This window comes from Condylura cristata, unplaced genomic scaffold (assembly GCF_000260355.1).
Source record: "Condylura cristata isolate star-nosed mole 26May11 unplaced genomic scaffold, ConCri1.0 scaffold00021, whole genome shotgun sequence".
In the NCBI taxonomy this organism is placed as follows: Eukaryota; Metazoa; Chordata; class Mammalia; order Eulipotyphla; family Talpidae; genus Condylura; species Condylura cristata.
In genome coordinates this window covers 9,232,912-9,257,825 of record NW_004567122.1, presented here as the reverse complement: position 1 = coordinate 9,257,825, position 24,914 = coordinate 9,232,912, and the positions used below count along the sequence as shown (strand labels likewise).

The following is a 24,914-nucleotide window of genomic DNA, read 5'->3' as shown; positions in this document are numbered from 1 at the left end:
TGAGGGTGTTACTTTTTTTAAAAATTTATTTATAAAGGACTATCACATAAAAGGAATATAAAATATACCCCCTGTTCCTGAGGGATTTATTCTCTTTGGAAAAAAATTTTTAGGGGAATCAAATAGATTAACAGTATATCATTATACAGCACCAAATATACAGATATTGACAGATCTTAGAAAAGGCCTCATCTTTTGCTTGGGGAAGGATTCATGAAAACAAGTAGACCAAAGTGAATTATAAAGAATAATGGGGGTAGGGGGGTGACTCATTACATAAGAAAGAAAAAACTTGTTCTAGTGCTGTTTTCCTTTAACGTAGCTTAAAGTATCAGACTGGGACCCCTTCCAGTGCTGCCCCCAGATAAACACACATACACACACACCACTAAACTTTCAAACAAGGCAGTCTTTCTATGAAATGCTTACAGGTAGACTGTTGAAATCCCCTAAACCATCCATCCCTGACAGCATTCCTTTCTTTTTTTGAAGATCAGTACACCAGCTCCCATTGTCTATTCTATCAATGAGCAGAAATTGGCAATACTTAAAAACACTGTGTTTCCTATAAATACAAACACAAAGTTAAAAAAGTAATGTGCTTGTGAAAATTAATGGATTTTGAAGGATGTAAAAATGGAAATCCCCAGTGCAGCTCACCTCCTTTAGATAATGAATACAGGCATGTACTGCAAGGTCAAAAACAAATTAAAGGACAGAGGGAAAAGCAACGTCCCAGCACAGAGAAGGGAGCGCCAAGATAAGTGATCATGATTCTCCACTGGCATACCTTTTCATACCTGCATTCTACCCTGAGGAGAACATGGTTGAAAGCAAGTTTTTTTTTTTTAAATTTATTTATTTATTTGTGCATACAGAACTGGGTACAGGCCAGAGGCTCAGGAGCGGTGAGAGGCTTCACCAGAGACAGAGTGGGGAGCAGAACAGGCAGATCTACGAAGTACACTGCTGAGGGGAGCAGCGGGCGGGTCAGGAGAGGTCTGCCGCGCCATGTGGTCACCTCTGGGGCAGGCGGGAATCGAACTCATGCAGAAGTGGCTTCAGATTGTCAGTGCTGTGCTTTAACCCGCTGTGCCACCAGGGAGGGCCTGAAAGCAAGCTTTTGAGGTTACCATGTCCCAGTTACTCTCTGCACCTGGAGGAACTTTCAGAGCTAAAACTACAGTGAGAAACTACTACATGTGTTGCTACAAAGACAGAATGTGAGATTAAAAGCAGCAATCCAGAAGGGAGTGGCTGGTGAGCCTTCAATACTCTAACGAAATTAATGATTTGGGAGTCACTGTTAGAACGCAGGCTCTGGAAAACAGACAAAGTGGGGGAGAGGGGTTAGTTTCAAATTCAGGTTATCTATCTTGAACTAATGGGAGAGAACAGGAACACACTGTGAGTGATCATTCAATGCCATTGTGCAACTGCTATGTCATCTCTTAGGGTAATTATTTTAGTTTACAAGAGAATTTGGTATGAGTACACCATTTCCTGCAAGAGTCAGCAGTGTGGACCTTGCTGGAGAAACAAACTGATGTGAGTGAAATAATGTAACCCTGGTGACACGAAGTTGGAAGTTTGCTAACTCCTCGCCCGTGCTCATCCCCTTCACTGGAGTCCTCCAAGGACATGTGAGCCTGGTCCCTATCAACCACTCTTTCCATGTTTTAATTTTTCTGCAATGACAATATGTCATTTTCTCATAATACAAACACAAAACCACTTCAATTCTAGTTGTTTAAATTCCTTTTAAAAAATATGGACCTTGGCCCTCCCTGGTGGCGCAGCGGGTTAAAGCACAGCACTAAGAAGCTTAAGCCACTTCCGCATGAGTTCGATCCCCGCCTGCCCCGGAGGAGATCCACATGGCGAGGCAGACCTCTCCTGACCCGCCCGCTGCTCCCCTCAGCAGTGTACTTCTTGATCTGCCTGTTCTGTCCCCCCTCTGTCTCTGGTGAATCCTCTCACCCTCTGCATCTCTGGCCTATACCCCAGTTCTGTATAAATAAATCAATCAATCTTAAAAAAAAAAATGGACCTTAAACTATTTATGAGATAGGGCTGTGATTTGATTCAAAATATTGCATTTTAAGATGTGGAACTAAATTAACCAAAAACAAGTATGTTAAGGACTCTCCTTTTCTTTTTCATACATTCTAACCAAATCAGAGGGATTTAAGGAACAGATGAAAAATATCAAAAACATTCCTTCTCTGCCATCAAATTTGAATGTTTCACAGAAGTGAACAGCTAAGTCATAATGAGTGATTTCACTGCCTCTCTGCAATTTCTAGTAGGAGAAAAAAACAAATTTAAAAAGCTGTAAATTATGTGTGATCCAGAGTTTGTATAAAGGAGTTATACAAACACAATTATAGAAGTGGACCCTCCCTGATGGTGCAATGGGTTAAAGTGCAGCAATTTGCAGCCATTGCAGAACAAGTTCAATCCCTGGCCAGGGAGGTGACCCACATGGCATAGCAGACCTCTCCTGTCTCCCCGCTGCTCCCCTCGGCAGTGTACTTCAGTCAATCTACCTATACTGCTGCCTATTCTGTCTCTGGTGAGTCTTCTCAACCCCCACACCTCTGGCCTGTACCCTAGTTCTTGTATGCATAAATAAATCTTTTTTAAAAAGTATTTATTGTTTCATTCCTTGAATTCCTAAAGGAATTAAGAAAAATCATACTGATTATGTTTGCATATATTCTAAGAACTACCTTATTATATAGAAAGTTAACAAGGAAGGAAAATAATTCAGCATTAACCCCCAAAAGTATAAATGTTTGGTTTGGTAGTAAAACATTATAGTGCAAATTTAAGCATTAGAAAAGGAAAATCTAGTGAAAGAGCACACTAACTTAAACCATTTGTGAGATTTTTATTTTGTACTTAAACAATACGTCTTATAAATTATGAACCTGAGAAGTTCAAAATGAATTCCTACAAAATGCTGCATACAGAATATCCTCTTTAGGAAAAAACTGTTTTATGTTTTATGTTAACAGAAAAATATGACCATTCATGGGCATTTTCTTTCACCTATTATTTCTTGATTTAAAATAGACTGTAGCTAAAAGGAACCTTAAAATAATGTATTCTAAGTCTTCCATTTTTATAAATAGAGAAATTGAGAGTCTGAGACTTTAGTGAAGTAGTTAAGGTCACAGAGTAAAGTCAAATTAGAGACAGGCCCAGATTCAGATCGCTTCATTTCCAGTACAGTCTCTGGGCTTTGCACTGCAAAAAGGTTCACTAACCTCTTGGACTATGTCTTGTTTCACATAACATCAGATAAAAATATGGTCACATACATGTAACGCATATATATCATTATTTGAATTATCCTTTAAATTAATTGCTAATTTTAAAGAAAGAACATCAGCAAAAATAGGCTTTCCAGGAGTTGCCATGCTCACATTAAAGAATAAAAGATGTACATTCACTCATTAATTCATCCACTTTCATAGCATACAGGCCTCACTTAAACACTCAGTTTTATATGTGTGACATAAGTACATACATATGTTTATATGTGACCCATTTTTAAAAGCACTGTTTTAGATGCCAGGAGCTGTGAACTTGCCTACAAAAAGCAAGGGGACATTACTGTAGAAAAACAGAAACTTTCTAGAACATCAATGAGAAAAAGTGCCTATAGCATAACATTAGCTATACCAAGACAGTAGGATTTGTTTTTCAGGTACAAAACAGGAAGGTGTACCAGGGACTGAAGCTACCTTTTGTGACCATGACTTCAGGGTACTGTGGCCTGAGTAGGTGGCACAGGTATCCTTCCCTTTTTCGAAAGTTCACATCATCCTACTTCATTTGTATGTAAGAGCTACCTCAAAACCTGTTTTCACTAAGTGAAAGAAAACCAAAAGGGCTTTTTCACTTCAACAAGATGAGGCAGCAAATGAAAACAGCAACAGCACTGGTGTTGCCACAGCTATGCAGGCCAGCACAAAGCCCAGAGTGGCCTCACCCAGCCCCTGCCCCAAACTGCTGTCTACAGGCTGTGTGTCAGCGCCTCCCTGCTTTTATTATATGTGAATGTTATTTTAAGTTGTATGTGCTAATTGGTAGGTTATATTTGGGGTCTGAGAAAACTCAAAAGTATTTCCATATAAATTCATGACTATCGCTTCCTTGCCTTTGAATGCTTATAAATAAAACTATCACTTACTAAATTAAAAATGAGAATCATTATTAATCAATCTGTTAAGATAAATACTTGTCCTTGTTGCATACCTACTGTGTGTTTGGGAGAAATAGTGGAACATCCCATTTCAGGCAAAATGGGCCAAGTCACAGACCTGAGCGAAAAATAAATGTATCACAGTTCAGGAGTAAATAAGAGCAGCCTCACAGGAAGAAACAAGCTAGTCAGAAAAGAAACAGTAAAAGAAATAAAGGGCCTAAAATAAAGGAGATTCTTTGTGAGAAGTCTGGGGCTGTTGAAACACATGTCTGGAAAGTCTAAATAACACTGGTTCATCTTATCCCTGAATCGAAAGATCTAATATGTTGTTATCTTTTCCAGGAAAATCCATTAAGAAAGAGTTATAAAAGAACTTTCTGTTTGTTCTCTCTCTCTCTTTTCACCAGCACCACCCCACCACCACAAACACAAAGAAGCATACACACACCAAACACAGTTTTACTCATCTTTCTTCTGCAGATAAAGCAATATCAGCTTTGAGTTCTTGCTCTGCCTAGAAAGCTTTGAGGGGAAAGAGAAGCATAAAAAGAACTAGATAAAGAACGAATGAATGGGAGCAGCAAAGACAGCGAAAAGGGAATTTTCTTTCTCAGTCAAGTAAGAAAGAGAAGCGGAGGACGGAGTGCTTGAAGGTAATCAAGCACAGCATAGAGTGAAAGCATAAAGGGACCCTTAATCGAATTTGTGTCTCCTCTCAGCCTGTGCCTGCAGCTGAAGGAACCCATGGCAACTCACTGTATGGAAAGCTACCGGGTCATCTTGGCATGGAGGAAGCACACGGTGATTAGCTTCCTCTCCTGATGCAGCTCTGCCTCAGGATGAAATTGTTCTGATCAACATTTTCCCATCTGGAAGGCAGGAAGCCAAAGGACTGGAGGCCTGACAATGGATCAGTGCCTTTTGACTCCCTGCAGCAACCAATAAGTGTAATATAATATTTACACAGTTCAATCTAGTATCAGTCATGCTGAGACCCATGCAGTGGAAAATGTTACGTTTGTCATGAAAGGAATAAAAATAAAGGTGACTTTTAGGGTAGTTCTCTCTCCCAAGGCCTAAACTTTTCATGGGTTTTGCTTTGCATTTTACTTTAATCTTGACTGATGAAAATCATTCACCATTGTTTGAAAAGTTAAAATCACCAAGAGTGTAATGCATTATCATTAACTCAGAAAGAGTAGCCTTATATAGTAATAACTTCTAATTTAGAAGACTCGCATGGGGGTGGAAGTGGGGGAGGGAATGAAATGCTCATTAGCTATTGCCAAAGGCCCTGGCACAGTTTTGCTGACTATTTAGAGATCAGTGTCCTATATTTACTTACCAGAGACCATTTATTTTCTTTTATATTTTCAAAGCACTTGAAATGATTCCTTCTCTTTGTGATGACTTCCATATGCTGCTTCCAATTAAAGGGCGATGGGTTAGTTGGTGAGTGTAAGGCAACATTCTGAAACCATTAAATGCCATCTCACAGGGACAGACCCCAGGACTGCAGCCGTCCTTCCATGAAGACACTGAGATCTGATCTCAGGAGCATTGCATGGACGACAGCACGCTGCCCTCTAGTCTCACAAAAGTTAAGTAAAGTTAGAATAGCCACAAACACGATTGTGGCATTTTTTAAAAATCCTGAATATTGCTCAAGTGTTAAATAATTTATAGTGTAGGCCTTCCCTGGTGGTGCAGCAGACTGGAGTGCTGCACTGCTAAGCTAAGCCAATCCAAGCCGTGGCCGCTTCAGCGTGAGTTCGATCCCCTCCTGGGTGCTGACCCACATGGCGGCAGACCTCTCCTGACCCGCCCACAGTTCCCCTCAGCAGTGTACTTCGTCAGCCGGCCTGTTCTGCTCCCCCCTCTGTCTCTGGTGAATCCCTCACCACCCCTACACCTCTGGCCTGTACCCCAGTTCTGCATGCATAAATAACATCTTTAAAAAATAATTTAGGGCCCTCCCTGGTGGCGCAGAAGGTTAAAGCACAGCACTAAGAAGCTAAAGCCACCACAGCATGAGCTGGATCCCCGCCTGCCCTGGAGGTGACCCACATGGCGCGGCAGACCTCTCCTGACCCGCCCACAGCTCCTCTCAGCAGTGTACTTCGTCGATCTGCCTGTTCTGCTCCCCACTCTGTCCCTGGTGAATCCTCTCACCCTCTGCATCTCTGGCCTGTACCCTAGTTCTGTATGAATAAATAAATCTTAAAAAAAAAATTATAGGTATAATTTCTAACCCTGAAGATAATCCTGGAGACAGGCACTACCCCTCTCCCCTTTTTACAAATGAGAGAACTGAGGCACAGAGACAACGTTAATAGAATGAGTCTGCTTCCTCTAAGTACACCTCTGATAATGGTATATAATTCTTTATAGCATGAGGTTTTTTTTTTAATTTTGCTATTTTTAAGGCAGATTAGTGCTTAATTTTATTTGTTCCTGTAAAATCCATAACATTAGGATCCACTGCTTTAACTGATTGAATTGTAAAATGAATCTTGATTAGTAATTGATAATTTCTTCACAAACATATTGTGAAATGAAGTACTTTCTCACAATGAAAATTTGCACTAGGACACAACAGAAGCATCATAAATCATTCTATTTCACTTTTATGCTCTTAACATGTATCTGCTTATCTAGAGAACAAAAAAATGAATGACAGCTGTTTCTAATTTATGAAGAAAATAAAACTTGGATGGGGGATAGTTCTATTGTCCTAAAACACTACTAGTAGTATAATAGTAACAACGACGGGCCCTTTGCTGGATGACTGTTTTGTCCCAGGTAATAAAACTGATACACAATCCTCTAAAGTATTGCAAGATACATTAACTGGTCCTTCTGGTCTCAAATTCTTCAACTATAGAAGTGGTGAATATTTTCATTTACAAAAATAGTAATTTCATTACATAAAGCCCTGCTTTATAAATGACAAAACTGAAGCTCAGAAAAATGTACTTAAAACTGCACAGAAAGTGGTAGCTAGCACTAAAATGCCTTTGTTCTTTCAATAGTTTGGCTTTTAAACAATACTTATTGGCAGTCTCTTTTTTGAAGGAGAACTGAAATTAAGACATATAGGAAACAGAATAAAACTTTTCTCTGGGTCTGACATCAAGGTCAAAACCAATAGCATCTATGTATCTAATTCTCCTTGATGCTTCTTAAATTCTTTTCTCACTGGGGAAATAAAGTTCAGAGGAAACGATTATTTTAACATAAACTAACCAATACCTACATAGGACTGGTGGTTAATTATTCATTTAAATCAAGTACTCCAGAGACAGGTAAGTAGGCTGCTACATTATGAAAAGCTGAAATGGATGTAGAGGAAATATAGAGATAACAGTCCAAAGATCTTGTAGGATAAGTATGTTCGTGGTTTAATGATGGGAAAATAACCACATGGTCAAGGTTCCCAAGAGTTTTTCGCTGTTATCGCACTGCAAGACTGTGTTTCTTTCAGCAGTTCTCATGGACGTGTGTGCCAGCTACACTGGCGTCTTTATGGTTCCCTGGATGGGCCCAATCACACTTTGACCCAGCTCTTGTACATGAGGGGCCCTGTGCTGGGAAGGCTTCCCCCCATATCTTCTAAGCCAACTGGAATGCCTATGAATGTTTAATTTAATTTTTAAAAATGTGAGAGGGCCCTTCCTGGTGGCACAACAGGTTAAAGTGTAGCACTATGAAGCTACCGTAGTCACTGCAGCAGGAGTTTGATTCCAGCATAAGTTTGATCCCCAGCCAGGGAGGTGAGCCACATGGCACAGCAAACCTCTCCTGACCGACCCGCTGCTCCCTTCAGCAGTGTATGTCAGTACATCTGCCTATTCTGCTCCCCACTCTGTCTCTGGTGAATCCTCACACACACATACACTTCTGGCCTGTATCCCAGTTCTGTATGCATAAATAAACAAATCTTTTTTTAAAAAAATGTGAAAGAAATGAGCGCTAGCTAATGTTCAATCTACTTTAGTATATGGACTGACACAGATACCCTGGGCCAGTCAGGTCTGTGAGCCAGTCAGTTACGTATTTTATAACAGCCTTGAGCTGACTGTTCCCAAACACAGTAGAGAGGAAAGAGCCTGCTCCTTTTTCTTATAGCACATTGCAATGTAATATGTTTTGTGGTTCTTGATTAGTGGATTTCCATGTTAAGATCTGGTTCAACCCTCATAAAAATAACAAATTTTCAAATATTCTTGAAAGGAAGCTATGGGGGAAAGGCTTAAATACAAGACATTTGAATTATGATAGGACAAGAATATGGCAAAACTCGTACTTTATATTCATTAGGCATACTGTGAGATTAAAAACTATTGATAAAATATTACAAGCTAATTCTAAGTGAAGTGGCTAAAAAATTAAAAACTATCAAAAACAACTACTTGGAATATGGATTGATATCATATAAGTCAGTAGAAAGGAATTGTGCCTTGGTGTTCTAAGAAATAGCAGTGTTGGTGTAAAGTGGTTGGGGTTAAGGAGATATTTAGTAAGAAGGCATCCAACATGAAAGACCTCTAGATTCAACAAAGTGTGAATCAGGCAATACTCAATCAAAAGACTTTACAGAATGTAAACCGAATGACAATGTTTCGAAAAATCTACATCCATGAAATAAAAAAAGTTCTAATGTAGCATAATAAGGAAACACACCAAGATGTATGTGGTATCAGCAAATGTTGTTAAAGATGGGGTAAAAAAAGAACAAGGAAATTGGCAGAAATTATATTAGACATACTACATGTTTGCTGTATATTTAGATTTAAAAAACATATGTTTCTGGTATGTCTCAGGCTACAGTATTTGCCAGACTCTATTTCAGTACTGAAATAGCTGAAGAACAATTTCTTTGGGGGAGTCTACTTAACTGGAGAAAAGGTACTGTAGATAAATTCTAAAAAGGACAAATACTTTAATTAAAAAAACTGTGTTTTATAGAAAAACTATAAATAAAACCATTGCTGAAGTAGCTGCTTTAAAAGAAATTAACCTGAACACATCCTAAGCCAGTCATAAAAGTGCATTGCATGAAGCCCATCTGGTGCGTCACTTGCAGGCCTGCAGAATGCCGGAGTGTAAAAGTGCTGCAGGACGCAGGATGCCAATGGCTGCTTAATTACAAAGAGACTCGTGTTAAAAGTATATTTGGGGCCCTCCCTGGTGGCGCAGGGGGTTAAAGCACCGCACTGAGAATCTAAAAGCCGCTTCCGCATGAGTTCGATTCCCGCCTGCCCCGGAGGTGACCACATGGCGTGGCAGACCTCTCCTGACCCGCCCGCTGCTCCCCTCAGCAGTGTGCTTCGTCGATCTGCCTGTTCTGTTCCCCACTGTCTCTGGTGAAGCCTCTCACCGCCCCTGAACTTCTGGCCTGCACCCCAGTTTTGTATGCACACATAAATAAATCTTTAAAATATATATATATATATATATATATATATATATATATATATATTTGGATCTTCAAAACATGATGCAGTGACAAAAGGAGGGACAAGGAAAAGCTCTCTTATCATACAGAGGCTTTTACCACAGAGTTTCAATGGCATCTCTTTTAAATCCTTAAGCTATGGAAGCTAAAGCTGTTTCATAGGTTAACTTAAAGGATAAATCAATGCACCAAATCTGTTGACTTTTTCTGTGATAACATACAGCTCTTAGTTGGTTTAGCACATATGTTAGAGTCACAAACACTGTGGACTCCTAACCATTAATTGCTTTGAAAGCAAATTTTTAGAAAGAAAGAAATGAATGTAAGAGAACATTTTGAAATTTTGTTTAAAATGCCCCTATCATTTATTAGTTTTTGACATCTGTTTAAATGTGTGATTCTTTAAAATGTCCTATCTGTACAATTAAATAAAAAGTTTCTGACCACTGTTCATATCTCCTTAATAAAAAGTATCAGTGAGACTTGAATATTAAGACATAACAATGCAATCTGTTCCAGTTACTCTGTGAGAACAAAGGGTGGATATTAGACAAAATGAAAATCTACCTGTCAAATTGAAAAAAAAAAAAAAAACCAAAACCTTGCATTATTGGTTGACGAAAATGAAAAAAGGTATTCAGTTAGTGACTCATGTCTTCAATGTGGATCTATTTATTTTAGACATGCTTAGATTCAAAAACAAATACAGTAAACATCCCAGATCTCTGAATTGTTGAGTCACCTGGCATCGCACCAAGATTTTTAAAATCATTAAGTGACAATTGTTCTACCCTCTGGTCAGTGAGAGCAAGAGGACTTTTGTGTTGTCAATAAAAGAAAAAAAATTGTTTTAAGATTATTGCTTATTCTTATTCTTTTCAACTTTCTCTTTTGATACATACTACCCATAAAACACTTGCACTGCATTATGTAAACATTTGTGTGTGTGTGCAAATCAGATGGGTACAAAATTGCTTTACCAAAGGAGGCACAATCAAAACATTCTGGCTACCACAAGTCTCATGGGGGAAACGGGCACAGAAGTGAACACTGCAGCCACAGACAGGAAGGCACGCAGTGGCGTGAGGGGAGAGCTGCGTGTGACAAAGGAGACACAGAACAGGCCCTGACCTCCATGTGGGATGTCTTCCCTGACATCCCAGGGAAGAAAAGCTGAGCAGAGTCTTTCAGAGTGAGCACAACTTCTCCAAACGAACTAAGGCAGGTGCAGGAGGGTGGGGTGGCTGGCTCTGACAACACGCAGACAGCGTCACCCGCAAGGAAAGCACTGTTTCCAGGCAACTGTAGCATTTTCAAATGACTAAATGCATTTTTTACTATAGCCATGTCATGGAACCAACCCAAATGCCTTACAACAGATGACTGGAGGAAAAAACTGTACAATATATAGAATACTACTCAGGTATTATTGAAGATTAAATAATACCTTTTGGGACAAAATGGGTGGTTCTAAAGCTAACTCTGCTAAGTGAATGGTCAGGAAGTGAAAGATAGTTACCAGATGGTTTCATTCATTTGTGGAATATAAATAAGCAAAGAAAACAAACTGGCAAAAGACAGTGCTTAGATTCTGCAAAATATACTGGTTACCACATGGAAGGGGGAGCAGGGAAGAAGGACGGGGAGGAGAGGTTCAAGGCACTGGAGCTTTGATGGCCGGTGCGTGAGGCATGTGCACATGAGGAAGTGTGAAACTGAATTCCCAAAATTACATAATTATGTAAATGATTGACTAATAGAATTGGAGGGGGAATAAAAGAAGAGCTAAATGCATACATGGGGCAATGAAAGGCCACGGGACATGACGGAATAGGAGGCGCCAGGTCAGAGGGTCATAGGTGCCACAGTGGAGCTAGTGACGACTCTACCGGCTGGGAACAGTTCAGATTATGTCCTCTGGCATCAAACTGGCCCCTGTCCTGGACCTGCCACTCACGACCTTAAATTATATATCTAAATTCTCCACATCTCAGTTTCCTCATCTGTTTATAAAAGGATAGTAAGGCCATTATGAATGAAATAGCTCGCCAAGGGCTTAAATTATCACATAATCAGACCTTTGTCAACGTAATGGTTGTTTCGAAGACTGTGAGAGGGAGATGTTGAAGTACTTTAAGCAGTGACCTAGTAGGTGATTTTGAAAACTCTCTCCGGCAAGCTCTCTATAGCATGAATCTGAAGAATGTGAAGCCTGAAGCAAAGACAAAGTTAAAAGGCTGATATGACTGTCTAAGAGATCAATAGTGGGGATCTTAGTTGAAGCAGAAGTAGGCACAGGGGCATAGATTAATTAAGAGTTAGGAGGAAACAAAGTCAGGACTTGGGTAGCTTATTAACACGTTGACTTTATATCCTTTTAATAAGCCTTCAATAACAAGAGAAAAGTCCTCAAATGTGGTCTTTCTGTTAGAAACTTTTTGCTTCAAAAACTTATATATATTTTGATTGGGTCTGCTGCCCCACGTGGGTCACCTCCCTGGCTGGGGACAGAGCTCCTGCTTTACAGTGCTACACTCGAACCCCTTGAGCCTCCGGGGAGGGCCCATAATTAATACTCACCAGTGATACTCACTTGTATTCCAGGTTTTCTAGGGGGAAACATCCATAAATTTTGATAAAGGGAAAGAAGGAAGAGGGGGAAAGGGAAGAATGTTGCCTAGGTGGGCTCATGTGTAACATAAAATCACAGTTCTGTTCAGGAAAGCACATCTTCTTCATTGTTTACCAGCACACCCACATGCTTCCCAAAAATGTGAAAAGACAGTCTTGGGCGAGCAGAACTATAAAAACCACAGAATGATGGACAGGAAAGTAACTGCTTCTTACACATTCAAGGTTTCTCTCTCATTTACAATGTTCAAATGTTAAACCCACCACATTTTTAAGACATTTATCTGAAACACACCAGATTTATGTGGTAAGAAAACTAACCAGACCAGTAACACCAAACTGTATCACACTCCGCCACACACCGAAAACTTTACAAAGACACTGTAGACACGGTTTGTTGAAAATCTGGCCAGCTCTACATTTTAATAATAAGAAAACTATGGTAGATAATTGGGAAAAATCAAGTGCCTGAGATAACTGAATACTGTAAACATGTTCTCACTGAAGTGGTCAAAGCAGAAATATCCTCCCAAGAGCCAATGCAATTTTGTTTCTCAAGCGAGGCTTTTAATTTCATGAAGTTGTTTACTCCTGAGGATTGCTGAATGAAACTGATGTAGGAACTCAGCTTTTCCTTTTACAAAGATCTCATGCCATTTGGTTTCATCACAAATCTTTTAGGATAGATGTAATTAAACACTCTGGAATCCATATACTTTCCAGTTTATTTTTCAAATCAGCTGGTTCCCTTTCATTCTCATCTCCTTAGATGTGGACATGTTTTAGAGCTTGGAGATGTATTTCCTGTTATCCTCTTTCTCAGTGCCATTAAAAGAAGAAATTATTATAAATGTGTCCAAAGATTGAATCTTAGATTTGGTGAGATGCCACTCCATGCAAACTCTATGCTGGAATCTCTACAGTTTTCATCATTTCTAAATGACAGCCTGCTTTCTTTGCCTGGCTGACTCAGAGTCCAAGAATTGGATTTGACACTGGATAGTTACATTTACATCATTTTTGCAAATAATCTTTTTTTTTCAGGATAACTTTTCCCTATAAACTAAAAATAATAAGAGTTTGTTATTCCAACTGCTGTCAAATGATAACAGAGATTATAGTTAGATATTGTTAAATAGACACATATGAAATATTTCTACCTAAATGCATACATTAGCTTGTATTGTTGAACACTTACTAACAGAGGAAGTTAAATTGTGTTAGGTCTGAATCTATCTTCTAAAACCATTGCCATGAAAAATATGCAAATATTATTCAGGTAGGTATAATATAAACAAAGATATCAGAGCAGTGATACTACATAATGATTTCTGGAATTCCCAAGACGACTCTCTTTAAAAACAACAATCCTAGGGGCTCTCCCTGGTGGCGCAGTGGGTTAAAGCGCAGCACTAAGAAGCTAAAGCCACTACAGCACGAGTTCAATCCCTGGCCCCAAAGGTGACCACATGGCGTGGCAGACCTCTTCTGACCCACCCGCTGCTCCCCTCAGCAGTATACTTTGTCAATTGGCCTGTTCTTCTCCCTACTCTGTCTTTGGTGAATCTTCTCTCTGCCCCTGCACCTCTGGCCTGTGCCCCAGTTCTGTATACCTAAATAAATAAATCTAAAAAAAAAAAAAACAAAAAAACCTTAGCTTAACACCCCATGATACTTCTTATTTCTCTCTTGACATTAGTTATAGACCCTGACAGTAACTTTAAAGAAAGAGACACCCCTCAGACTAGTAACTGGAAGTATGAATCTGCTTGATAACAAAAACACCCAAGGTTATAAAAGCAATGATTCACATTCAACCAAAAAAAAAAAGGAGGGGGGAGGAGAAACTCACTTTTCTTACTAAACCCAAAGACAAAATTTCATTCATTCTATTAGAGATAATAGCTTCAACATGATCATCACTGCAAATCATGTGAACTGGTGATGTATTTTCAGGGCAGACACACATCAGGTCCATGAGACTGCTAATATGACTATATATCAATATATACAATGGTAATATAACTGATGTGTTTTGAGAAGTGTCAACTCATTTCAGTCATAAACATAAACTGTTTTATTTCTTCTAGTAACTGCTTTCAGTAACAATACAGTCAAATTCTTCCCTTAATACTTTGGCCAGAAACCATGCATTTCTGGTGACTTCTGATTATTAAAAAGTCTAGTTCAGTTATGGCTTCCGTACAATATCTGACTCTCAGCTGTCTTCCCAAGCATTGTGGCTCCATGGCTTGGCAAGGGGAAGACCATGTGGTCTATTCTTTTCCCATCTCCCTCCAACTCCTCTCAAGTTGAAGGCAGGAAGGAAGAAAGGAAGGAAGGAAGATGGGAGAGAAAGGAAGTTATATGACTGGTTACAGTGAGTGCAGGGGCGTTTTTTTCTCTGCTGACCACTGACTCCTCTTGGTAACGTTGACAGGCCATCATTGTGTTGGTGGGGGTTCCTGTGCTGGGCGAACTCTGTGAGGCTTTGCCACTGCACAGTTCCTTCACACACAAAATAGAACTTCTGTCCAACTCAATATTCATTCTAAGACCACTGCAGACCCTTAAGATCCCACCTTGCTCCTGCATGCCTCTAGCTGAATCTGATCTTCTGATTCAGCAAGAGCTCAAATTCAGTACTTTCTGTGATAGTCATCCACCCATAGAAAACAGGCAAGTTTCTATACAATCACTCTCTCCCTCACCCTCACTCCCTTCTCCCCCAATCTCCCATTCCTCTACATCTTTCTCCAGTTTTACTCTTCCCATCTACCTTCTCCCTACCCTCCCCCCCCCACTTCACTGCACAAATAAGCACTAGATCAACCAGAAACTGCATTCACAAAGAGGACATCCTACCAAGATGTAATGCCCCCTCTTATAGGCACCCCAATCTTTGTAATAATCAATCATGAATTTCCCAGCATCTCCTCTTTCCCCCAGTCCACCAACCTTAACATCAGAAAAGAAAACCATCCCAACACAAATTACATGGGGTCACATCAAGGACTTGGGTAGTTCCTGACTTCTTTGTGATCCTGCTCTTATGTTCTTTGGGCAAGGGTTGTGGGGGAAGTATGGAAGGCCTTGCCACGCCAGCCTTCAGTACACCCTGTGGAGCCTCATGTAGTCTACCACTTTCTGAATCTTTACCCCATATCAAAATTACCACTGCAGTGTATACAAAGTTCCATCCCAGTGGATTGCCTGAGCAATTAAATGAGAGTTAGATGAAGACTATATTAATTTTTTTATAAACTCCCTAGTAAGGATAAGCTTAACCTGCCTTTTTCTTGGCATCTATCTTGGGCAACTACTTCTACCAATTTAGAAGAATTCAGATCCGCAATCAAATCCCACCATTTTCTATAGCTTAACCTTTGGCAAGTCTTTCCATGCTCCAGTTTCCTAGTCTGTGAGATAAGGATACATTTTATATTACTTCGAAGGTTGGGGGAGGTATACTCTGAAAGGATAATCCTTGTACAACACTTGGAACATTTCCTGACACAGGACAAGGGCTTGAGATATGCAAGCTACATATGAACTGTGTTCAGATAGTAGCAAAATTCATGAATAGTCATTACTGTATTTCATGGTCTTTTAATAAATAGTGATCTGTCCTGAAACATCCAATTCCAAAATACACATTTCATGTAACGTCAGCTTCATAGATTTAGCTAGCTGATTTTTATAAGCATACCTACTTGTTTTTAGAATTTCTTGAAAGTGTTAAGAACCTATAGAAATTGAATGGATCAGTCATATTTTGTAAAATAGATGCTACTAGTTTCTATATTTAATAAGGAACATTTATGTCAAATGTACAAACTCACACAATTAAAATCTTTCTTTTTCCCCTTTAGAAATAACAATGTTTCTGGAATTAATTGATTTGAAACATTTCAGGAAGTTCACAGAAGACACTGCAGATAAGAATTACATTATTTGGCCTAAATAATGCAATTTAATTCAAAAATTTAAAGATAGTAAAATAGCAATAGATGAGTCATTAAGTCTACTCCTGCCTCATGAAGTGGCTGATTATAATTTGTCATCTCAATTTTAATACAACAGTTATCTGAAATGTTCAATTAACAGTCAATGGAAGAGTAAGTACCACAGTGGTCTAGATATTCTGAAGAAAGTTTTCAATTCTAAGCACAAAGGATAAATAGTCTGAATGATTCTTTGTTCATTATTTTCAAAATGCCAGTTACTTTCTGAATTGTTCAACAGATTTGTTTGCAAAACAGAAATTTCTCCCCACTTCTTCAGATGAAGAAGGTTTTCCAAAGTGATTTGCCAAGAGCAAGTCCAAAGACATAGCCATGTAAGTACATGCTTTAGAAAGGAGAGTTTTGTGAAGTGAAAGTGCTAACATACTTTTTATAAGAACATCTGCCCACACAATGGGGTTTATATTTTAACTATGTCTGGATAATTTTGTGTATGTGTAACCTCTTGAAAACATATTTTGTAGAGCATTAACCTGAGCTTGTATTAGATATGTTTGCGTCCCTTTACATGTACTTAGAAAATAAATTAAAACTTACATATATTTAGCCAGGCTAGTGCTACTGATTAACCGGGCCTTTTCAAATTCAGTTTTTTTTTCTAAAAGCAAAGCAGAATGTCATGGCCTTGAACTTCAATGTCAGTGAAGTTTCTCAATTACTAATATTTCTACTAATGGTCTTTAAAAGCAGGGGTTTGCTGGCAGTGCAGTCAGCCAGGTAAATACTAAAAACACTTTAACACCTCTTAAAGGGGTCACTAAAAGGCTTTTTATTGGAAATTACAAAGCATTTGTTTTCTGATCATTCTTGCTATTTAAACTTTTTAGATTTTAATTCTCAACAGTTTAATTGGAAAATCAAATCATTAGCTATTTTATAGTCCAAAAATATTGTTACCTACATAATTGCTTTGTAGCATTTTCATTTTAAGGACTCTCATTCAAGCATTGTCTGAAATTTTATTTTCTTGGGAAATATTCTTTCATTAATTCCTGAGGTATTCTCTGTAGCAGCCACTCCACACTCAGCATTTCTATCTCATTCCCTACATCCTCCTATTTGGAGGCAACTTGGCCCTCGTAAGTTATACCTTGGAAGAGGAAAAAAATCTAGATCCAAGCAAAAGTCACTTTACCTTAACCCAGTGAGGTAATGTACTGTAGTTGACTTATTTTTTTCAACAATAATAAAAAAAGCCCTGATAGGTCATGGCCTTGATAACATAGAAAGTGACAAGTACTCTGGGTTTTCTGGAACACATAATGCTAGCAAAAGAAATTAAATATAATATGTTCAAATTAAGGGGAAAATATAGGCTAGCAAAAGAAAGCAGTTATTTAGAAATTATATCTTCTTTAGAAGACCCTCTAGTCGCTTTTAACACATAGTAAAAAACTAGTCTGTAAGCTGTGGTTTTCCTTTCTGACTCTGCCTCTCTTTCTCATACACGGAAGAATCAAGGAAATATTCAAAACCTTTCACAATAATAATTTTAAATTAAGAATAGCTTTAATTTTTGTATAACAAATCGGAAAATTAAACAAACATCCAGATGCTTTAATAATAACTTTTTTGAAACCACAGATGTATCACCACAGATGTGTTTCAGGGACGATGACTTGGAAAGGGGAGAGCAGGACTGAATTTTTGAACCTCACACAGCCTAACAACATCTCTGAATCCTGGCAATGAGACACCATTAGCAAAAAAAAAAAAAAAATGCCTAGAAGCACACATCACTAGCAATTAGCTTCAATTCTTCAAAGAATGGCTGTGGTGGTTCCACTTAGAAATAAGCACCTCAAGGGGTCAGGAGAAACACACTACCCACTCTGGTCTCAAGCTCTAACTACAAAAGGGCCACTAGAACAAGAGCTCTACTGACTCTGTGTAACCGGTAGGCAAGTAAGTCTGAAATCGTATAGAGTTAGGACAGTAGAACTCTCCAGTAACACAGAATCCCACTAATGACAGAGGCCCTGACTTCTTCCTCACTTTTCTCTTCTCTATCCCACTCAGAATCTTTGTCTCTCTCCCTCTATGCACATGCATACACGCACACGAGTGAGGAAGGCTGAGGGAGTGGTCTCGGGCCTGCCTGCAAATTAGATCAGCACTGGAAATAGGACCCAAATCTCAGTAACTGGAGCCAGCCAACTGCTATTCTAGATCCAGAATGAATTTGCTTCAAGGACTCTCTGCCCATGCTAACCATGCTGGCCTGACTGTGCCTGCCCCGGAGTCCTGAAGCAACACAGTGAAACCAGGGATCTGCTTCTTTTAATCATCCTGCTCTACTGAAGCCAAACACCAGCTACTTAGATCCCTACATCGTTGGGATCTTTCCTCATTAAAAGTAGCCTGTTCATCTGCAGATCTCTGAGAAACTTTCCCTTTCTCCAAATTCTGCTTTTCAACTTATCTGCTTCATTTTTGATACTTGAAATTTTCACTAGGTGGCAGGGTTCCACCATCACATTATGAAAGGATTTTCCAGAGGATGTATGAGAGCAGAACATCTCCAAGAATCTCCTTTCTTTAGAGTGAAGATTTAAAAAAGAAATTAAAACCAAAGGTAAAGAAAAATTACAAAACCAGGTGGTCATATTTTGCAAAGATATAGCTCCATTTTAATATAAAATAGGAAAGTGAAGCAAATATATTATTTAATACAATGCCACAATTGAGTATGAAAATCCAGTGAAAGTCTGCTTATTGTTATGTAGTTTAAAACTTTAGCTAAATCCCAAATGGATACTATCAGATTCCTTTCAGCCAACTGGCTGCAGAGCAAGCTAAGAAACAAACAATCTGAAAGCAGCAAACATTTATTTCAATGTTTCCCCTAAGTCATTTATAGTGTATTTTGATTATCTTTGAAACTTGTGTCCAGTTTTTAACCAGAAGAGTTCCTGTGCTAGAACAAAGTACTTGGACTAGAGTTTTGCACTTATTTGTCAAGTCCTTTAATTCTTTCAAATACATTTTGACATCATCATACTTTAAAAATCATTGCCCCCAAACTGACCTTTTTTACTAAACGATGCATGATAAAGATCACTACCAATTCTTTGTAAGAGCCCTGGAAATCGCCAAGTCCATTGGGTATGCTGAAGTGAGCACTTTTCCACCGAAGCCAAGAAAAGAGACACCAGGGAAGTTTAACTCCACTATATATTCGAATGTGACTTAGAAGAAGCATCCTCAAGTCCTGACTTTCTTTACATTAAAAACAAACCCACATCCTAGAAACACATCATCAGCGCCAAAAGCAAAGTAAAATATAGATTTCCGAATCAGACCTTGAAAAACCAACAGGTTGTCTGTCTGGTCCCTTCCCAGCACAGTGACGAGGTAACAGACTTTGGCGGGCCTACCTTAGCGACTTGTAAGGGCTGTTTCTGCTCCTTGCCACCTTGCAGTCTGAAACCCCAGGGCGCCCCTCCGGTCATGGAAATGCAGATAAAATCCCCCGTGCCCATTTTCCCGTTTAGCTGATTAGCAAGAAGAGCTTGAGAATACAGATGAAGCTTAACTGGGGTATGTTTGGAGATGTGCGCTCAGCCGCTCAGCGTCTGACGCCTGCCCAGGAAGGAGGCAGGACCTGGGCGTGCCGAGCAGGACGCGCAGAGCCAGCCTGCAGCCGCGGCCGCCACGAATTTGCGCTGCTAATGGGAACTTTTTGCCTGGAGCTGAGGCGCTGGCTCGCTCACAGCAAGGACACAGCCTACTCTTGCGTCACGCTCCTTGCTCAGCCCACCTTCGCCGAAGAACAGTCTCACACTTGGGAGAATGTCCCCAAACGGGGCAAGATGGAGGGGAGGAGGATGGAGAAGTACTGCAGCACTGACTGATTAACCCCCGGCACTTAAAGCGTAACTGAAAAACTTCCATTTAATAATTCTATAAATAGCAGAGGACTCGTGAAGGTTTTAATCTCCAGGCCACGAGTAACATACGACATCCAGACAGCGCTGAGAATTTAACTACCAGAGGTGAGGAGTCTCTCTAATAAATGTTTTGAGAGTTATTATTCTGATGTTTGAAATAGACAAAAGGGAGTTTGAGTAGGCTAAGTTACTACTTTTCTAAACTTTCACTATCTGTAGCCTTCAGAGAGCTAATCCCATAAGAAGTGGACATAAAAGAAAGCAAAACATTTTTTTTTTAAACCTTCTACTCTGAAAAGCACTTTCTTGGGAGTGTGCATGAGGGAGTGGGGAGAAAGGAAAGAGCGAGTTTTCCCCAGAAACCACATTCTTACAACTTCATACACATCTACGTGATTTGGAGCATTTTAAGTTTAAATAAGCATTTCATGTTTTTCCTTCCCAGCTGGAAGGAAACTCCCTAAACCTTAATCCAGTAGTCATAGAATATCAATTACAATAAGAATATTTTGTGTCTCAACCATTTCTGGATTCTAATATCAACCAATTGATATTCTGCATAGAATATCAATTACAATAAGAATATTTTGTGTCTCAACCATTTCTGGATTCTAATATCAACCAATTGATATTCTGCATAGAATATCAATTACAATAAGAATATTTTGTGGTCTCAACCATTTCAGTCCAATATCAAACTTGAATTTTATGTAGCCCCAAATATTTTAATGTTTTCAGCGTGGGCTCTGCAAACAAAAAGCAGGGAAGGAACTGCTTGCATCTCCTCTTTGCTCTTCTCATGTCCCTTCTGCCCCCTACCCTCTCTAGTCTCTCAAGGTTGCTCATTGCCTCTTAGCTTTTACGCAGCTGTTGATGTGATGGACAAGGTCCTCCTGAAATTGTTCGCTCCCTTTTGTCTTCCAGCACACACACTGTGTGTCCACTCCTCAGGCGGCTAGAGGTCTACTCAGTCACTCAGTGCTGGTGCTCTGTGCCAGGGCTATGTCCTGACTGTCTTCTCCATGTACACACTTTCTGTGGGTCCTCACATACACCCCACAGGAGTTAACCTTCCCCTTCAATCTCAGGTATCTCTCGTTAAGTTTAGGCCAAGGTATCCAACTGCCTGTCTGTTAAAAACTTATTCCTATATGACTATATCACAAAAACGTAAAACTAAGTATTTTCAAACATGACTTCATTATCCCTCGCCAAATTCTGCTTCTCTGCCTGTGCACCCCATTTCAAGACAATCGATAACCCGGTGCCTTTCTCTAATGCTTGCTACCCTTCAACACTGACACACTGCGAGTGTGAGGCTGTAGGCTGGGACTTCAGCAGCTATGCTGCCACCATGAAGTAAAGCTAAAGATAACTGCACAGGCTCAGTCCTGACTACATTAATGCCAATGGCCACTCAGCTATGGGCCTCTTACTGTACAAGTGCACCCTGTATCTGCTTAACTGTTGTCCCAAAGTTTTGTAACTTATAGCCAGTGGATTCCCAGCTGCTATTCTCTTCATTCAACCAGTTCCTCCAGAAAGCAAAATAGAGACTCAAAAATTGTCCTAATCTATTGAAATGTGTAATTTATTAAACTTGTTATTCTGCATCAGGGATTTGACACAGAGAATTTTATTTATCCCCAAAGCAACTATTCTAGGTAGTTATCTGTGACTCCCTTTTACTACTAATTAATGATCTTGGATCCTAAGTCAAGATCTGAACTTTTGCCTGCCTGAATTTAAAAAGTCTGTTGTTGTTGCTGCCCGATGTCCATCCTTTTTGTCCATCTCATGCATCTATCTATTCTTTTAACACTGGGCTGGGGCCCAACTTCTAAACAGTTACCAAATCTGCTCCTTACTGTACTCCTGTGGCTATGATTACCTCCTTGTCTGGTCTGGACTATAGCAGTCTCCTGACCAGACCCTAGTCCACTTTTAATTCATTTTTCACTTTACAGAAATTTCAGAAATGCATTATCTATTATGTTTTCTCTCTGTTTAAAGTCTTCAAGTGCTCTCAGAATAGTCAAAACTCCTTTACATAGATGACACGTTCTTCCTGATGCTCCTCACTTCTCCCACCTCTTCTCTCACCTTGAATTTTATGATTCAGACACACAGAGCTACTTTTAGATTCCCTGACTTGCTTTGTTGTTCCATCTGCTCAGGCACTCTTCCAAGCTGTCTTCGCCCACCTAATTTCTGCTCATCCTCTCAGCTTTGGATTAGATGTTACTTTCCCCAGGAAGCATTTCCTAACCCTCCTCCAAGCCTCCAGCATCCAGGTGAGGTGCTATTCCATGTGCTACAATCACTCTGCACTTTCCCTCTCACTCTAAAAGTCTCTTAAAATGTCTGAATCTTATTAACACTGAGACCATCTCTGATTTATTCAGGATTGTATCCCAAGTCTAATACAGCTCCTTACACATAAAACTGCTGACTAGTGAATATGAGCAGAATGAGAGAATAGGTTAAGATTTCCTAGAATAAAGGCATAGGAAAGAAAGCCAAAGGGGTATTATTTTTTTTTTCTCCACTTCATATGACTTGGGAAAGGCTATCCTAGAGCAAAACTACTGAATTATACGACTTATGGGTCATGTGGAATAGGTAATGATTGCCTCCCTAACATTTTGCCTGTCCTCTACTGGGTAATAGCTACTAAGTTAAGTGAAATTCATTTTCCCACCCCAGAATCATGGATGAGTTTGCTTGATCTAAGGCAATCTGACTAATCAACTTTCTTTCTTTTTTTTTTTTTAAGATTTATTTTTATTTATTTGTGTATACAGAACTGGGGTACAGGCCAGAGGCTCAGGGGCGGTGAGAGGCTTCACCAGAGACAGAGTGGGGAACAGAACAGGCTGATCGACAAAGTACACTGCTGAGGGGAGCAGCGGGCGGGTCAGGAGAGGTCTGCCACGCCATGTGGTCACCTCCGGGGCAGGTGGGAATCGAACTCATGCGGAAGTGGCTTTAGATTCTCAGAGCTGTGCTTTAACCCGCTGCGCCACCAGGGAGGGACTAATCGACTTTCTTAAGGACAAAAAATAATAATGTCTAAAAAAATAATAATCTTAGCCTAATTCTATTTCTATGTCACTTAAATGATTTAACCATGCATCAACTATTGTGTTTTATATTACCATTCATTCAGTTGATACCTCATTCAGCAAATAATTCCTATACTTTCTAAATTTTGACTATACAGTGAGAAGTCTAGGCTAAACGTGAACTGAGATGGCAGAGTGAAACAAAAATATTCCATTAAGAATTAATAATTCTAAAATAATTTCACATTATCCACCTATGTATGGCTTGTTTCTCTTTTTTAATTTTTCTACTTTTACTAAAAATATTACTTTCCATTTTGAACTGATTTTAAGATTTCTCCTAATTAGTCAGAAACCTAGAAGTTATTCTTCATTATGAATGACAGTAACATTTTTGAGAGGAAAAGGAAGTATCACTGCAAAAGGAATAGATATTATCAAATTAAGTGAAATTTAGAATAACCAAAAGTAGAATAACACACAATAACTTCAATAGCTACCAAAACTAAGTCTTCGTTTACATTTGGATCATCAAATTTTGATGCTTATTAAAAGGTCATATAAGGCAACTTACAACATATTACAATTAGTAAAATATTTATATGAGTTAAATTTTAATGAATCACCAAATGAAATCACACCAACTGAAGTCCCTGTAGGACACATAAAGTTTCATTTTACAAAAGCAAACTCTAGGGGCCTCCCTAGTGGTGCAAAAGGTTAAAGCATAGCACTATGAAGCTGGTAAGCCACTGCGGCACAAATTCCATCCCTGGCCAAAGGGTGACCCACATGGCACAGCAGACCTCTCCTGTCTCGCTCACCACTCCCCTCAGCAGTGTATTTCATTAACTCTGTCCGTTCTGTTCCCCACTCTGTCTGGTGCATCCTCTCCCCCCACCCCCACACGTCTGGCCTGCACCCCAGTTCTTATATGCATAAATAAATATTATTTTTAAAAGGTTAACTTTAAAAAAATCATGGTGTTATTTATTGCTACTTTACTTACAGTAGGAAAGACATGGGATCAACCCAAATACCCAAAAGTGGATGACTGGATTAAAAAGTTGTGGTACATATACACAATGGATATAAATCAAAAAAGCAATCAGAAAAGATAAACACATGCCTTTTGCAGCAACATGGATGGAGCTGGAAGGATCATACTTAGTGAAATAAGTCAGAAAGAAAAAGAAAAACACCAGATGGTTTCACTCATAGCAGGAGTATAAAGGACTAGGAGAGAAAATAATAATAATAATAATAAACAGCTATATACCAGAGACATTTTACGGAGGTGGAGTGGGGAATGGTATCAAAATCAGTGGGGGGAAGTGCACTGGACTATGGTGATGGCACACTAGTGATTTGGTGATGGGAAGCCCACGGGGATTACAACTGAGATAGAAAATGGTACAAAATGATGTAAGAATGAACTATTGTTTAAAAAAATGAACAAGAATATTATGACATAGCAAAACACAACAAAAATTATGGTAGTAGAAAAGAGTGAACAATACCTCCATTTGTCAACATAATCTGTTAATGCAGTATTATATAATAAATCCATAGTAATAAAATAATGTTTCCATTTATATAAGGTTCAAATCTTATAAACCTAAATATATT

The 24,914-nt window shown here is 39.2% G+C and overlaps 1 protein-coding gene across 3 annotated transcripts in view; it reads right to left on the bottom strand.

Annotated features, from left to right (window-relative positions):
- The window catches only part of SYNPO2 (synaptopodin 2), a 139,365-nt gene extending 119,553 nt beyond the window's left edge, over positions 1-19,812 (bottom strand). For all 3 annotated transcript variants that reach the window (XM_004686633.2, XM_012727705.1, XM_012727706.1), the window contains exon 1: positions 19,708-19,812. In XM_004686633.2, coding sequence (XP_004686690.1) covers positions 19,708-19,812 — 105 coding nt within the window. The remainder of the gene's footprint in view (positions 1-19,707) is intronic.
- Between the last annotated feature and the right edge of the window lie 5,102 nt (positions 19,813-24,914).